Below are 16,426 nucleotides of genomic sequence, written 5' to 3' on the forward strand. Positions count from 1 at the left end.
CCTCTCTGTGTAGCACAAATATGAGCACCTGTATGATAGTGAAACCGGTACAACGAAAAATCAGAAAGTTGTTGACCATATCCACTTTTATGGATCCATGTCAGCAGGGCCGGTTCCAGGCACCAGCCCACCAAGCATGTGCTTGGGGCGGCACCTGGAGGGGGGCGTCGTGTTGTGGCGCTCCGCCCGACAGCGGGGCCGCGACTGGGCTCGCCGCCCTCCCCGCGGCGCTCTGGCCGCTGGGGAGAGCGGAGCCCCAGCTGGGCTCACCGCCCTCCTCCTGGCGCTCTGGCCGCCGGGGAGAGCGGAGCCCCGGCCGGGCTCGCCGCCCTCCTCCCGGCGCTCCGGCCAGTCGGGGTGAGTGGGCCCGCGGCCGGGCTCGGCGCCCTCCCCTGCCGCGCTCCCCGCGGGGGCAGGCAGTGGGAGGCTTTTTTGCCTGGGGCAGCAAAAAAGCCAGAGCCCTGCATGTCAGGGTCCTGTAAATGGATGATTGAGATGACTGTGATACTGTAGAACAATAAATAGGGCTTTACTCCTATAAGATACATTAAGGAAACAAGAACTGAAAGTGGTGTAAGTGGTTCTGCAGATAGTTCAACATTGATTCAACCATTTTCATATCAGTTGTGGTCTCCAATGAAGGTGGCAAAAATGAAGACCCAACCCAAGATCCACTGCTGAATGGGGCTCATCCTGGATGGAGTGATACAGTCAAGTATTCCACAAATACTACTAGAGATGATGTACTACCTGGAGTTATTCCTTCACATGGAAGTGAACATTCAACTTCAGGTATCAGTAATTAAGTGAGAACTTGAGAATGCTTTTTCTTTGGCATTGCACATTATTTGTGTTTAGTGAACTCAGAGGCTAAAGGCCAATAAGTTTATTAGGTGAGGATACTGTGTTACTCCAAAGTGAACAGGAAGCATTGTTTAGGTGTTGCTACATGGTAATTAAATAGTTCTGAGTTATAATTAGGTTTAAAGACAGATGGGTCTGAACTGCAGAGTTTGGAAGATTTCAGATACATGGTTCCATTTCATTCCATTAAAGAGAGAAACCCAAATCCACGAAGTTTGGATCCAGAACCAACTCTCTGTTTCTATTTATTGACTGTTTTAGGGACAAATGGTACCAGATAAGCACTACATTTTTATGGGGCTTGTGCAGAGCCTCCTCCTTCCCTCTCTTCCCCCAGCTTACCAACTGGAAGTTTGGGGATTAATTGTGACACATGCAATCTGGCATACAGAGAGACTGTGCATGCTGCACCATCCATTTAGATGTACATGAGATGCACCTAACATCCTGATAGCTTCCTTTTTGGTTGTGAGATAGTAAAGTTGCTTTTTTCTGGCAGTGAGGTATATTATGTGGGTGGCATCAGGTTGGTCAATAAACTTTACAGTAAGAATTTGGGTGTCAAGGTTTTATTTTGTAAATATTTTAAAGCTGTTTTATTCTTAGATTTTTAAGGCCAGAAAAGACTGTTATGAACATCTGCTCCTTCCTTTGGCATAACACGGGACATAGAATTTAGCTCAGTAATTCCTGCATCAATCCCATAATATCAGGGTAAACTAGTAGAGCATTAGTCAGTGAAGTTTGTGTGAGTGTAAAACGGCCTTCTCTGTGAGCATTCTCTATGCTTGCAATGTGGAGCTTGTTTAAGAATTGAAAGAATAAATGCCACCTTCTCTAAATAAATCAATAAATAAAGTCCACACTTTCTTGGGTTTAGCTGGTGTACTTTTCTCTTGCTGTCGCTTTGTGCTGATGGTCAGTGCTTATTGCAAAGGGTTGTCTATAATCTTTTCATCTTCTGATTATGGGCCCTTATTTAACCATGAGCGTTTCACTCATGGAATGCACTGATATCAAAGGCAATATTCTTAGACTATGTTCTAAGTCATCCTAATCTTACATACATCATGTTTGCCAGTGTGTTTTCTGAAAGGCTTTTAACTTTGAAGGGTAAATCTGGTGTGGTGGCAGTGTTTCAAGACATTTCTGACTGCATCTCCTATGTCTAAACAACAGCACCTTGAATAGTGAACAAGACAATTCATTTACTGTGTCAGCTGCCATTTTAATACAGCACAGAATACCAATACAAATATATTTTTCAACTTCAAATGTATATACACAAGTACCCCAAATATCCAACCATAGTATCCTATACCATTCTCACAAACAAAGGCAACTTACCTGGAGCCAAATCTATAATTATTCAGAGAAGTAGAGTAAATGGCGGATTCTCTGTAACTTGAAGTCTTTAAATCAAGATTTCATAGAATCATAGAATCCTAGACTTTAAGGTCAGAAGGGACCATTATGATCATCTAGTCTGACCTCCTGCACAATGCAGGCCACAGAATCTCACCCATCCACTCCTGTATCAAACCTGTGTCTGAGCCATTGAAGTCCTCAAATCATGGTTTAAAGACTTCAAGATGCAGAGAATCTTCCAGCAAATGACCCATGCCCCACGCTGCAGAGGAAGGCGAACCCACCCCCCAGGGCTCCTGCCAATCTGCCCTGGAGGAAAATTCCTTCCCGACCCCAAATATGGCGATCAGCTAAACCCTGAGCATGTGGGCAAGACTCACCAGCCAGACACCCAGGAAAGAATTCTCTGTAATAACTCAGATTTGAGGACTTCAGTAACTCAGCCAGATATGGGCCTATTACAGGTATTGGTGGGTGAGGTCCTGTTGGCTGTGATGGGCAGGAGATGATCATGATGGTCCCCCCTGGCATTAGCGTCTATGAGGTACTATCTTAAAAAAAATGATAATTTCCACTTGTCTGAATCCAGAAGCCACAGACTCTGCCTATTAATTGGCATCTATCAAAGATGAGTGAGAGAGGAACAAGTTGCTGCTGTTACTTTTTCTGTCACTGCTGCAACTATGACCTTTTCTGCTATTGCCATCTTTCATTGGGACAATCTCCAACAAGCTTAAAACTTGTTACTTGTATTCTTGTAGCACTTAAAACCCCCAATCCCGCCACAGATTTGCCCTATAAGCACTATAATACCTAGTTTAAAGTCTATTGATAAATCTCAGTTTTGCATGGAATCATCAGGTCAAAATTTCCAGTTTTTTTGGATTATTTTGATTATTCAGTTGATTATTTTGTTGTCTTTTCTTTTGGGTTTTTAAAGGTGTTGGTATTTTCTTTGGTTTCTCTGTGCTTGCAGAAGAGAATAAAACAGGACTAACAAATGTTAGCACTAATAATTATTCACCTGAAAATCCCCACTGGACATTTATTATTTGCTATTCATTTGACCCATTATTTGAAAGTTTCTGTGACCCACCCTGGAAACAGAAAGAACACCATGTGATTTATAGCCATTGATTATTGACTATTTTTTGTGTGTCATGTGGTTTGATATTCACAAACATTTCATAGATTCATAGACTTTAAGGCCAGAAAAGACCATCATGATCATCTTGTTTGACTTCCTGAATATCTCAGGCCACAGAACCTCACCCACCCAATCCTGTAATAGACCCATAACCTCTGGCTGCATTACTGAAGTCCTCAAATCATGATTTAAAGACTTAAAGTTATAGAGAATCCACTGTTTACTCTAGTTCAAACCAAAAGTGACCCGTGCCCCATGCTGCAAAGGAAGGTGAAAACCCTCAGAGTCATTGCCAATCTGACCTGAGGGAAAATTTCTTCCTGACCCCAAATATGGTGGTCAGTTAAACCTTGAGCTTATCAACGAGACAAACTGTAATCTGAATAGGATTAGTTCAAACAATTCAGATAATACTTACTAATAACTCATAGATTTGAGAAAATTGAAATGAAATGGCTTGTCTCAGTTGTCAGAATCTGCCTGTCTGGAGACAAGCACTGTAATGTATATAAAGCATTGAAATGCCCCCAAAAGAAAATTATTCTTCCCTGCCATATTTGTGATTCAGTCTTCATGCCATGTAACTGAGATCAAACTGAGTTACAAAGGCAAGCTGATGCTGCTATTTCTTCTCTTCTCGCTGTTGCTTTTACCTCTATTGTCAGAGGATTTCTGTTGAAAACATTGCCCCTGAACAGGAACATGGCCAGTGATGGTGATAATGCTATAGAAAATAGATAGTCCTCTCTGCTTTTCTGTTCTTATGCTCTAAAGCCCCAATTCAGCAGACACTTAAGAACATTCTTAACTTTGAATATGTGAGTGGTCGCACACGATGACGTGTTTGGTGCAACACCACCTAAATACAGCAGGAATATCAAATTAAATATTGCCCATTTCATTCCATCATTTTCTTACATGTTGTTATGTGTCCTTTAAGTTACAGAAGCAGGTTTGCTCCCACCCATGGTCAGACTCTACTTGTCTGGAGGGAGTGTAACTAAATGAAACAGTGAAATCTTGAAAGAGAAAATTAACAGTTGTTGTTAATGAGACATAATCCTCATTCTGAGTGTCTGATCAAACCTGAATTATGGGACCAAATTCTTGCAGCTACTTCTTCTTTGTTCTTGCTTCTGTGCCCATTTTCACTGCATTTATGGTCAGCCAAGACACAGTCTTGAAAAATAGTATGGTGCTGGTAAAAAGATTTAGAAAACTACTGATGTATCTTGAGTCGGAAGAGCATTTAAGTATGAATTTAAGTCCTGTTGATGTCAGTGGGGCAGTTTTCTGAACTGAGATAATAAAGAGGAGCAAAACCTTTATACTCTTTCTATGCTACTAAGTGTAGTAGATATATGAAAGGACAAGGCCTGTTGTACAGAGAAGAACTGAAGAAGAGAGTAATATAAAGAGTGATTCTGTGTGTATTAATTTCACAATTGCTTCACCACCATCATAATAGCTATGGTCTCCAATGGTGGGACCAAACATGAAGACTCAACCCAAGATCCACTATTGCATACTGTTCATCCTGGTTGGGGCAATGCAGACAAGTATCCCACGAATGTCACTAGGGATGATGTGCTGCCTGGAATTATTCCTCCAAGTGAAAAAGATCAGGAAAAGGAATCTTCTCATACAGGTACCAGAAAGAATAATTAATTATGCGTAAGAATTTCTAAAGCACTCGGCATTGACCTAAATCTGCTCTCATTGAAATCAGTAGGAGTTTTACTATTTATTTTGACAGGAGAAGAGTTTGACCAATGCTGAATACTTTTCAAAATCCCACCCTATAGTTCATTTACTCCCTATTTGGAAGGAATAACACTACTTCTACATCTGTGTAATTTTATTATGATACTCTATTGAAAGTCTCTTGATAAAATTTGGTTTAGAGTGGTACTGTGATAATCATTAGCATAGAATCTAAAATTTCCTAGGTTGTTTGCATTTTTCTGAGTTGATGTATTGGGGTTTTCTCTGACTATGCTATTAAAGCTTGCTGAATAATGAAAAGCAAGATTCACACATAACGTATAGGTAAAAGTGAAATCCCAAAAGAGAAAATTATTGTTCACTATCATATTAATGGTCAGTCCTCAAACTCAGTAACTGAGATAAGACTTGGATTACAGAGGCAACTTGCTGCTGCTATATCTTTTCTTGCTAAGACATCTATCTAAGTTATCAGCATGGATAAATTCAGCCAAATCATAGTGCCCAAACAGCAAGATGGTGTTGGTTAAAAGTTGAGAAAACCAATGATAATGTGGAGCAAAATAGAGGGTCTCTGCTTTCCTTCTCCTACAAACTTAATACAGTAAAATATAAAACTTAATGGCCAAATGTAGAGCTGAAGATGAGAATATTCTGCAAATATTAAGTTCACAACTGATTCAACCATCATCATAAAAGCTGCCATTGCCAGTGATGGTGCCAAACGTGAAGACTCATCCCATAGTATACTCACCCATGTGGATCCAGGATGGGACAGTAAAGACAAGTATCCCACGAATACCACTATGGATGATTAGCTACATAGAACACGAAGATGAATCTCATCACTCTCTGTGAAATGAGATATTATTTCTTCTGCACAGTTCTCAAATAAAATATTTCATAATAAGCTTTCACAATGTGAACCAAGGAGAAGTTGCCAGATATCCATAGATAGTGCTAGATGTTTTAATAATTGCTGTTCTCACTACTCTCTCTCTTCCTGGATATTGGCATGATGGAGTTTTTTTTATTCTGATTCTCTGTATTAGATACTTATTAGAGACTCTTCCGCCAAGAACAGTGGAAGTTTTGTTCTTTCATAAAGTATGCTTATTGAATATCTTACTAATCATTTGACAGTGTAGTAATGGCAAACCCTCACATTTTTGTATCTTGCTTTCCTATTAACCTTTATATTTCATCACTAAGTTTGTTTTAGTGCACTTACAATGCGGCAATGTAAATCTGTGGAGGTGTTAGTGGTTTAGATGAGTTTTTTGAAGGCTTAACTTTTTCACTAGGAGGGTGGTGAAGCACTGGAATGGGTTACCTAGGGAGGTGGTGGAATCTCCTTCCTTAGAGGTTTTTAAGGTCAGGCTTGACAAAGCTCTGGCTGGGATGATTTAGTTGGGGATTGGTCCTACTTTGAGCAGGTGGTTGGACTAGATGATCTCCTGAGGTCCCATCCAACCCTGATATTCTATGATTCTACGATTGTCCCTATGGCTCATCAGCAATCTCTTTATAGCAGAGCATTATAAAGGGATCAGGGAATGGATTTGACATAATAATTAGAGTATCATAAATTCTTCATTCCATCATACCATTTTATGTTGTGTGTGCCTTTTATGCCACTGAAACGTTCTAAGGAATGTCGCCTAAGGACTATCACAATAATGAATCAGTGAAATCTCAAAAGAGAAAATCATTGTCATACTAATTGGACATGGTTCCAATGTTCAGCATCTATAATCAATCCTAAGTTACAGGGTAAGATGTCACTGCTTCTTGCTCTGAGTATTTTGACGGTCTTGCTGCTATGTCTATTGTCTATTGTCACTGGAACTCTTCCAAATTAAACCATAATCCTGAGAAATAGCAAGAGAGTGTGGGTTGAAAAGCTGAGAAACCAATGACAATGTGAAAGAAAGCAGAAGGCCCTCTCTTCTAATGCTCTAAATACAGTAGAAATGCAAAAAATTATGGCCAAATATAGAGCAAAGAACTGAAGATGAGAATAATGTGGATAGTGTTTTTGCAAATATCACACAGCTGATTCAACCATTGTCATAACAGCTGTTGCCTCCAATGATGGTGCCATATATGAAGACTCAATCCATGATTCACTGCCTCCAGATAATCAACCAGGATGGGGCAGTGAGGACAAATATCCCACAAATACCTCCAGGGATTATGTCATACCTGGACTTATTCCGGAAAATGAAGATGAGTCTTATACAGGTACCAGTAAGAATAATGAATTATATTAATTTCACCACCCTGTGTGTAATGAGACATTATTTCTTCTGCATACAATTTATTCACTATCATACCTTGTTGGAAGTCTAAATTCTCAGCACAGAGGTGCATTGGTGTGGTGACGGTGTTTTTGACCTTATTGCATGGAATCAGTTGCACAACAATTTTTATTTTTTAAATTTTCTTCTTTTTTTTTCTGGGTCTGTATATTGAACTTTCCTCTGCCTTTTTCTGTGTGCTGACTAGAACGTACTGAATAGTGAAAATAAGATTCAAAAATGTATTTGTGAATCTGAGCCTTGAATTGAATTTGATTGTATATTTTGCTTTCTCCTTATTCTGTGACAACCAGGGATTCCCCTAAACCGGGGAAATCCCTAAATGTCTTGGCAAGCCAGGTTGCTAGACATATGTCAAAGATAGAGCCTGGTAATTCCAAAATCCCATTTTTTTATCCTATACTACCAGCAGCCTAAATATTTTCTGTCTCATTGTTGTGCTTTAATGACATTCTGATTTACCGAGATAAATTTGGTGAGGTGCTGTTGCATTTGTGAGCTTATCTGACTGCTTTTTCCCATTGGCTGAGATCAGACCTGAGTTCTAGAGATAAGTAGATACTTCTGCTTTCCCTGCTCAGGCTTCCATGTCCATTATCATTAGGGTTCTGTTAAGCCACAGTAATCCGAACAGTGTTGGTTAAAAAGGTGAGAAATGTGGCTCAAAAGCCTTCTGAGCTTCTCTCCTCTGATACTCTAAATACAGCAGAAATTTTAAAGAGCAAGGCCAGGCATAGAGGCAATCACTGAAGATGAGACTAACGTGGCTAGTGCTTTTGCAATTATTAAGTTCCCAATTGCTTCACCATCATTATAACAGCTGTGGTCTCCAATGATGGTGCCACACATGAAGACTCAACCCAAGATCCATTGTTGCACAGTGTTCATCCTGGCTGGGGCAATGAAGACAAGTATCTCACAGCTATCTCTAGGGATGATGTGCTACCTGGAATCATTCCTCCAAGTGAAACTGAACATAAAAATGAATCTTCTCATACAGGTACCAGTAAGAATAATAAATTATAGTCTTGTTACTTCTTTTTTGGATGAGATAGTTTTAATTGTTATTTTGCCATTTATAATATGCTAAAAGTCTATTGATAACTCTTAGTGAGTTATGGCATATTATTGTACCTGTTTACAGGAAATCGGCTAATCAAAATTTTCTGTAATATTGTGAAATTATTTTTGTTTTAGTTTATTCTTGACTTGTTTCTTTTTGTGTTAAGAGTTTCCTCCTTGTGTTGTTGGATTGGTCCATAATGAGCTTGCATGAGGGCTATTCTCCTTGTCTCCTTAGGTAATGCGAGGTGGTCTAATAATCATTCTTCTTACTACTCTATCATTTTGTACAGCTTGGTGATGCCAAGTGCTCTCATTTTTGATCTTGCATTCCTGTTAACCTTTAGATTATCATCTCTGAGTTTCTGTTCTGGTGTGCTTGTAATTGGGGGGATATAAATCTGGTGCGGTGATGGTGTTTTGGGTGAAATTTTCTGATGGCTTGCTCCTGTGGCTCACCAGTAACCCCTTTATAGAAGAGCACTGTCTAGAGGATCCGGGACAGGATTTTACAAAATAATTGCAATATCATAAATTCTCCATGCCATTCCATCAGACCTTCATACGTTGTGTGTGCCTTTTATGTCACTGAAGCCTGTTCTAAGCAGTATCACTTAAGGACAAGAACATAAAATAAATTAGTGAAATTTCTAAAGAAAAAATAATTGCCATATTTATTGGACATAGTTCCAGTGCTCAGCATCTGTAATCACTCCTGGCTGCTTCTTGCTCTTGGGTTTGTCTGTTTTGGGTTGTTTTATTTGGTGGTCTTGCTTCTGTGTCCATTGTCACTGAGACTCTTCTAAATTAAATCATAATCCTGAATAACAGCAAGGGGGTGTTGGTTAAAATGTTGAGAAACCAGTGACAATGTGAAAGAAAGCAGAAGGCTCTCTCTTCTTATGCTCTAAATACAATAAAAATGTAAAAGACCAAGACCTGTTGTAGATACAACAGGACCAGAAGAGGAAAATAATGGTGGTGGTGGTTCTACAAATATTAAGTTTAAAATTGATTCAAGCATCATCATAACAGCAGTGGTCTCCAATGATGGTATCAAACATGAAGACTCAACTAAAGATCCACTGTCACCTGGCATTCAACCTGGAGGGGATAATGAAGACGAATATCCCACAAACAATCCCATTGATAATTTGATACCTGGAGTTTTTTCTGACATTGAAATTGGACATGGCAGAGGACCAGCTTCTACAGCCACCAGTAAGAACAGTGAATTACAATAATTTTGTCTAATCCTTCACCCTTTTTTTAATGTCTCCCGATATAAAGGTAAATTTGTAAAGTATTGGGGGAAATGTTATGATCTAAAAGTTTTTTCTTTTAATTGGAGTTTTGAAAACTAGAAAATAGCCTCCTACCAATGTGCATGAAAGAGAAAGTGTTTTCATTGTAGAACTATGTGAAGTGAGATGATTTAAGACTAGTGTTTCCAGCAATCTTTCTTCTCAGAGAAGATGAGTAGCATTTCTTCCTTTCACCAACTCTGGGGATCCTCTCTAGAACATCAGAGAAATAAATGCATAACAAAACATCTGATTGCAATTGCTAGTGTTCCAGTGTCAAGCTGTGGAGATAGTATTTTCTATACTAAAGGCTCAAAACACAGAACACTTTTGTTCCATCTTCCTGATCATTTTATTCTCTGTCATCCAATGGCAGTTATTTTGAATGCTAGCAAAGTTCAACCAGCCCTCACCCCACCGTCCTGATATTATGAACATGTACCATGGAAGAGAATTTCCAGTATGGCATTTCCGCCTCCCCCTTCCCCCCCCCCCCCCCCCGAGTAATTTTGCTGTTAAGTAACCCATCAGTGATTATTAGCATCTATGGGTGCTAGGAAGCAATAGGCTTTTAATTTCTCAGCTGCTTCAGTTTTGAAAGCTTGTTTCTGATAGAGCTAGTTTGTATAAAGAAATAACATGCATTGATCACAGTGTGAATGTTGTTGTTCCATGTTGTAACATGCAAGTAATTATATTGGAAAATTAAGAGGCTATCCTGTATGCCCAAATGTACTTTTCATTTAAATGATCAACCCAGAGGCTTTCCTAAATGCTACACCTTTTCAGTCATGCTGCGCCAAATTGTCTGCTGTTATAACTCCATAGAAGTCAATACAGTCGTGCCAGCAGAGAATTTGTCCAACAGTCTACTGCCATTTTTTGCACACAACCAATAATATGAACATGTATTAATACCACATCTCTCATCAAAGTATTTTTGAAGATAGTCATGAAACATTAATAGTTTAAAAGAGTTAGAATTTGCATCAAATAAACTCTTTAATTTGATTTTGAAAGGAGCTTTGAATATAAAAAATGAGTTGGTTCTATGGTGGAGACACACTGATTTGGTTTCTATAGTTTCTGGACTCTATCTGGGTTACATTAAATGTTCTAGATGTTACTCTCTTCTCACACCAGTTTTACACTGTCATAATTCCATTGGCTTTGGTGGAGGCAGTGTTATTTACATTGGTTTAAGTGAGATCAGAACCCAGCCCTCAGTCTTTTCAGATCTTAATGAACAACATGATACAAACTCAGCAAAATAAACCAGATCAAAACTGCCTTTAGAGGCCAAATTTTATAGAGCATAGATGCCTCAAGCATTATAAATTTAATAAATATATTTTATAAAATGCTATTTTATTTTTCTATTTGTCATATTTAAATGTGTAACTTGCAAAGTCATGCCTCCTGACTTCCAGTCCCCCATTTTATTAGGCTGTCTCCCTAATTTACTGTGTGTACATTAGACACTGTGTAGAAATGTTTGGTTGCTTTTCTTTTTTGAATATGTAGAATCTGACAGAGCTGGTGCTGAGGTAACTTTCAAGGATCATCAATTTAGATTCTTAGCAGAATCAAAGACATGATATTAACGGAGCAACAGAGCTCATGAGACTCTCTTCCCAACATTTTTCCTGCTATGCTAAGGCTGTGCGTCCATTTCTTTTAGTGCTATGGCATTATAGCAAAGCAGAGAGAATGCTAGGTCACAACTCTATCACAGTGGAAAATGTGTGTGTACATTGAGGGAGTGAAGGAAAGTCTTTTTTTCATAAGATGGGCCCTGCAAAGCATGAATGGGATGACAAAGAAAGTTTACTTCACGTGTTAATAGAACATATTTAAAGGCTCATTCTGAAGAAATTCTTTGCTCAGTTTGCTATGCCTCATGTTTTGACTTGCTTTTCCTATTTAGTCATGTTCAGCTGTGGTCTGACATCATAAATATGACTGATCTTTTGCCCAAAAGCCACAGTGGGATAGTGAAACCATGCACTGAAGAAATCCAAATACATATTTGATTCTTCACAAAGAAAGAATATGGTTAAGTTGTCATAAGATGAACCTCACAGAGGTCCCTAGTGCCCCTGTCTGTCTACTTCCTGCAAGTGTCTCCTATGGAGGGGATAATCTGGGCCTGTGATGTTAAGTTTCATAGTTGAATCCTAGATGTTGTGAATATTTATGTGGTGTTGATAGTATAGTTCTAGACAGCTAAAATCTTTAGTAAATATCTGGACTTTATTGCTATACAAAAGTTAGCGGTTCAGTTCAAAGGGGTTTTGTGGATGGAGCATCATGCTAGGGCCTCTGATCAGGTAACAATGTCTCTTGAAGTCTGTGGGTACCCAATCCACCGTAATAGTTTAACCATCTTTGTCTGTTTTCTTGGAGATCAGCTCAGCTCCACCAGATGCTAAATTCAGTGCTCAGTTCTTGTTGCTGGGCTATGAATTTCCCATGAGATAGCATGAAGTAGCCCATCAGACATAAGTAAAAACATCTGGAGGTTTCATGAAGAGCCTGTTAACAGCAGAAAAAAAATGTGCTTCTTAGTTGTGTGTTTGCCAGCTATTATTAGGAAATGAGGTCAGAGATTCTGGCCAGAGAGGAGTCGTGAAGTGCTTTGAAGGATGAGGGGAAGTTTAAACTGGACAAGGGAGAATCTATGAGGAATTCAAAGGGTATATAGGTGTGTGTGGCGGGGTGGCTTGACTGGAAACGGGCACCAACGTGGGGATAGAGGAGGCCAAGATGTTACCATACTCAAGAATTAAGTTGATTGGTGCACGGCCCAGCAAATGTTATTTAATGAGAAATAGGCCAGAGTGGGGGTATGTGGTTGAATTGCAGACCTAATTCAACTTCACAACTCAATGTCAAGATTGTCTTCCAGAAGCTTCACTTCTGGAACATGAAACTTCTGAGAACTGTAACCATATCAGCAGCTAAACATAGTGCCTAGGGTCTAGAAGGACCATTCATAAAACCAACACCAGCAGACATGGTGATGTCCTGGTTCAGCACGAAAGAGATACCTGCTCCAAGCTTAACCCACTGGACCTATCTCTATAATGTGATCAGTTGATGTCACTATAGCAATGTTTGTGACCTTACAGACTGATTTGACTGATCAATACCTATGTAAAATCCACATATAGCATGGATTATAAACTTACTCTGGTCAGTAAATTGCTATGTGGCTGACTCCATTTGATTCGTGAAATCATGGAATCACTTGGGTCCTAGTCAATCCAGTTCTTCTTTTGCTCCCCAGACAGAAGGCTTTGAGAGTGCTGAGAGGACAGCGTGCTTGGCCTGATTGGAGAGAGTACCTCACACGTTGCTCAACAGCATACCCGCTGGTTGTTTAAGGGCAGAGTCTCATCCAATATAAGGCCAGAAAATACTTGTTGTAGGTGCATGATGGTGATAAAAAGGCAAAGGGATCTATCTACAAGTGGGCAGAGGACAATCCTTCCATTAGGAACAACATTCTGATGTTTGAGACCTCTTCATGATAGTAGCTATCACATTTAGAGCTGGCCAGTAAATGACAATTCTGTTCCATGAACATTTGAGGTTTCCAGATTTGTTTTTTTGTTGCATATTGGAATGAAAACAAAACCTTTAGAAAGTTTTCATGAAACAGATTTGTGTTGAAACCTCCATTTTTGGATTTAAAAGGTCAGGTTTTCAATTTCCCTGTCTCTCTTTCTCTCTCTCTCTCCCGGGAATTGACCAGACAGTCCTTCCTGGACCTCAGAAACCTTCCTGTCAAAAATTTTATCAAAATCAATACCTTTCTGCAAAACATTTTTATTTCGATGAAACAGCATTTTTTGAGTGGAAATTTTCTGACCAGCTTCACATTTTAACCCATGAAACAGTAGCATGATAAAAAGTGAAAACCGCCCCAAAACAGCAAGATGCTATTGTTGAGAAAAATGAATCATATTATTCAAGATAACGAGGCCAGCCTTAGTTATACTGATTATGAACGTATTTTGATGAGCTGTGGGCTGTGCAACGTTTTTCTATGCTACTTTAGTATGAGATTTTGCAGTGTAAACTCCTTCTTTCTGGACTCAAGGTGAACTTTGTAGTCATATCATCCTTTTAATTGTGAAAGGGCAAGTCTGTAGTTTGTAGCTGCCTGTTAAATATCCTCTAGGCTTGTTGGTCATAATGGATGTTTTTGTTGTCTAGGTTCTACACTTAACAAACACGATGGCAGAAGAGCAAATCCATCTGGACAGGTCACAACACCAAAAACAGCTTCACAGCCGAGATCAGCCCAAATACCAGGTTGGTATCTCAAGCCATTGCCTTTGACAGTTTGATCACAGAATTAAAGATATGGAGATGAAGAGGTTATTCTAGGAGATCATAGCTAATCCACATTCCTGCCAATGCATTCGGTTCTTCAACTCTGAAGCAAAATATTCAGGACACTTGGAAAGGTGAAAGAAGAGATCTAGAGCACTGGGAGGTTCTGCATATGTCGCAGATGCTTTTTCTAATATATTATCTACAACGTGTATGATTATGTGTTAGACGGATATCAGACCAGATTCTACCTCCATTGTATCATGCCCAACACAATATCATGGGAAGTAATCCCATAAAAGTAGCTTCACTGTTGGGCCTAATTTTGATCTCACTTACGTTGGTATATCTCCACTGATGTAGTGGATTTACTCTCAATATACACTGGGGTGAATGAATTCAGAATCAGGCTCAGAATTTACAGTCCGTGTCAGGTTCTCGTGTAGTAGCTCTATGATGCAATGTTTGGATTGTAAACAGTGTAGGGGAATTTATTAACTGGGAACAAACAAACAAAAAAGCCTTTCTCTATTGTTTCCAGATTTCTGCTGGTATGATCCAGTTTTTCTGAAACTAAAAACAGAGGGCAAAGTTGACCTCAAAATGTCCCTTTAAATCAGGGGCGGGCAAACTTTTTGGCCTGAGGGCCACATCGAGTTTCGGAAATTGTATGGAGGGCCGGTTAGGGGAGGCTGTGCCTCCCCAAACAGCCAGGTGTGGCCCAGCCCTGCCCCCTATCTGACCCCCCCCCGCTTCTCACCCCAATGGCCACCCCCCAGGACCCCTGCCCCATCCACCCCCCCTCTCCTGTCCCTTGACAGCCCCCAGAACCTCTACCCCTGACTGCTCCCTGCCACCCCATCCAACCCCCCCATTCTTGACTGCCCCCCCAGAACCCCTGCCCCTTGTTCAACTCTTGTTCCCTGCCCTCTGACCTTCCCGACCCCTATCCACACCCCCGCCCCCTGACCATCACCCTGAACTCCCCTGCCCTCTATCCAACCCCCCCGTTCCCTGCCCCCTTACCGCGCTGCCTGGAGCACCAGTGGCTGGCGGTGCTATAGCTGTGCCGCCCGGCTGGAGCCAGCCACGCCATCACACAGCTCAGAGCACCAGGTCAGGCTGGGCTCTGCAGCTGCGCTGCCCCAGGAGCTCGCAGCCTGCCGCCCAGAGCATTGCGCTGGCGGCGTGGCGAGCTGAGGCTGCGGAGGAGGGGGAACAGCAGGGGAGGGGCCGGGGGCTAGCCTCCTGAGCCAGGAGCTCAGGGGCCAGGCAGGAGGGTCCCGCAGGCCATAGTTTGCCCACCTCTGCTTTAAAGGTTTAGGATCTCTTTAAATGGCAAAATGAAGAAAAGTGTAGACCTTCCACTTTGCTTTTAAGTCACCTCTATTTGCATATTGTTTCAGATATCTCAAAAACAGGCCTCTCTCTCCCACTGAAGAAGTAAATGACTAATTCAAATCCTTTCCCCCGCTATAGGCCCAATCACTGTCTCACAGTATAGAGTTTCCAGATGTTAACATTCAGCGACAGTTTCGTTTAATTTGACATTCACATAATTAAATGTATTTCTCATTCACATGCTCAGTGTAACTATCAGTAATGTCTTAGCACAGTTTTACTTACACTCTTGTGTTAGTACCATATTATATTTACATTCTTGCATATTAGAAAAAACCCTGACAGTAACGGGAGAGGTGTATTGTAAACGAATGCAAAAGTGTCCACGTTCCTGCTACTGTGTCAAATTGCAAATTAGAATAGGAGCTAAATTATTTCCCAATTCCACCCACAGAATGGCTGATCATAGTGGCTTCTCTTCTGGCGCTGACATTGATTCTGGCAGTCTGCATTGCTGTCAACAGTCGGAGCAGGTAAGGAAGCCCATTTCTAGCTTTGGATAGAGGAGGTCATTGTTGGAGAACGTGCTGCCTTGATGTCTTTATTGTTGAGAGATCTATGAAGCTTCTGGTAGCTTTGGAAAAGCACAGAGAAGAGTTTCTGCCACAGTGGCAATCTCTGTGAACAGCACACCTCTTCTTTTGTGATAAACGGTAGTTATCAGACATTGCTGAGGTTTGAGGCTCCGGTCCTGTGCTGAGCGCTGTGCAGTGAACCCTTGCACTTATGTGGAGCCCTATTGAAATCAGTGGGTGAATGGGTCATTATTCTTGTTGTTTTCACAGTGACAAAAACTGAACTTATGCACGGCAGAGTAAGGGAATAATTTCTCTCTGTGTTTTACATACTAATGGCCTGATCCTGCTTCCTCTGAGGTCAATGAAAGTTAATAA

The 16,426-nt window shown here is 40.6% G+C and overlaps 1 protein-coding gene across 1 annotated transcript in view; it reads left to right on the plus strand.

Annotated features, from left to right (window-relative positions):
• The window catches only part of CD44 (CD44 molecule (Indian blood group)), an 88,188-nt gene that overhangs the window by 66,610 nt on the left and 5,152 nt on the right, over positions 1-16,426 (plus strand). The window contains exons 7-11 of the mRNA XM_026651192.1: positions 7,184-7,348; positions 8,246-8,425; positions 9,523-9,708; positions 14,013-14,111; positions 15,928-16,006. Of these exons, the coding sequence (XP_026506977.1) occupies positions 7,184-7,348; positions 8,246-8,425; positions 9,523-9,708; positions 14,013-14,111; positions 15,928-16,006 (709 nt within the window). The remainder of the gene's footprint in view (positions 1-7,183; positions 7,349-8,245; positions 8,426-9,522; positions 9,709-14,012; positions 14,112-15,927; positions 16,007-16,426) is intronic.

This window comes from Terrapene carolina, unplaced genomic scaffold (assembly GCF_002925995.2).
Source record: "Terrapene carolina triunguis isolate 2854851 unplaced genomic scaffold, T_m_triunguis-2.0 Scaffold96, whole genome shotgun sequence".
Lineage (NCBI taxonomy): Eukaryota > Metazoa > Chordata > Testudines > Emydidae > Terrapene > Terrapene triunguis.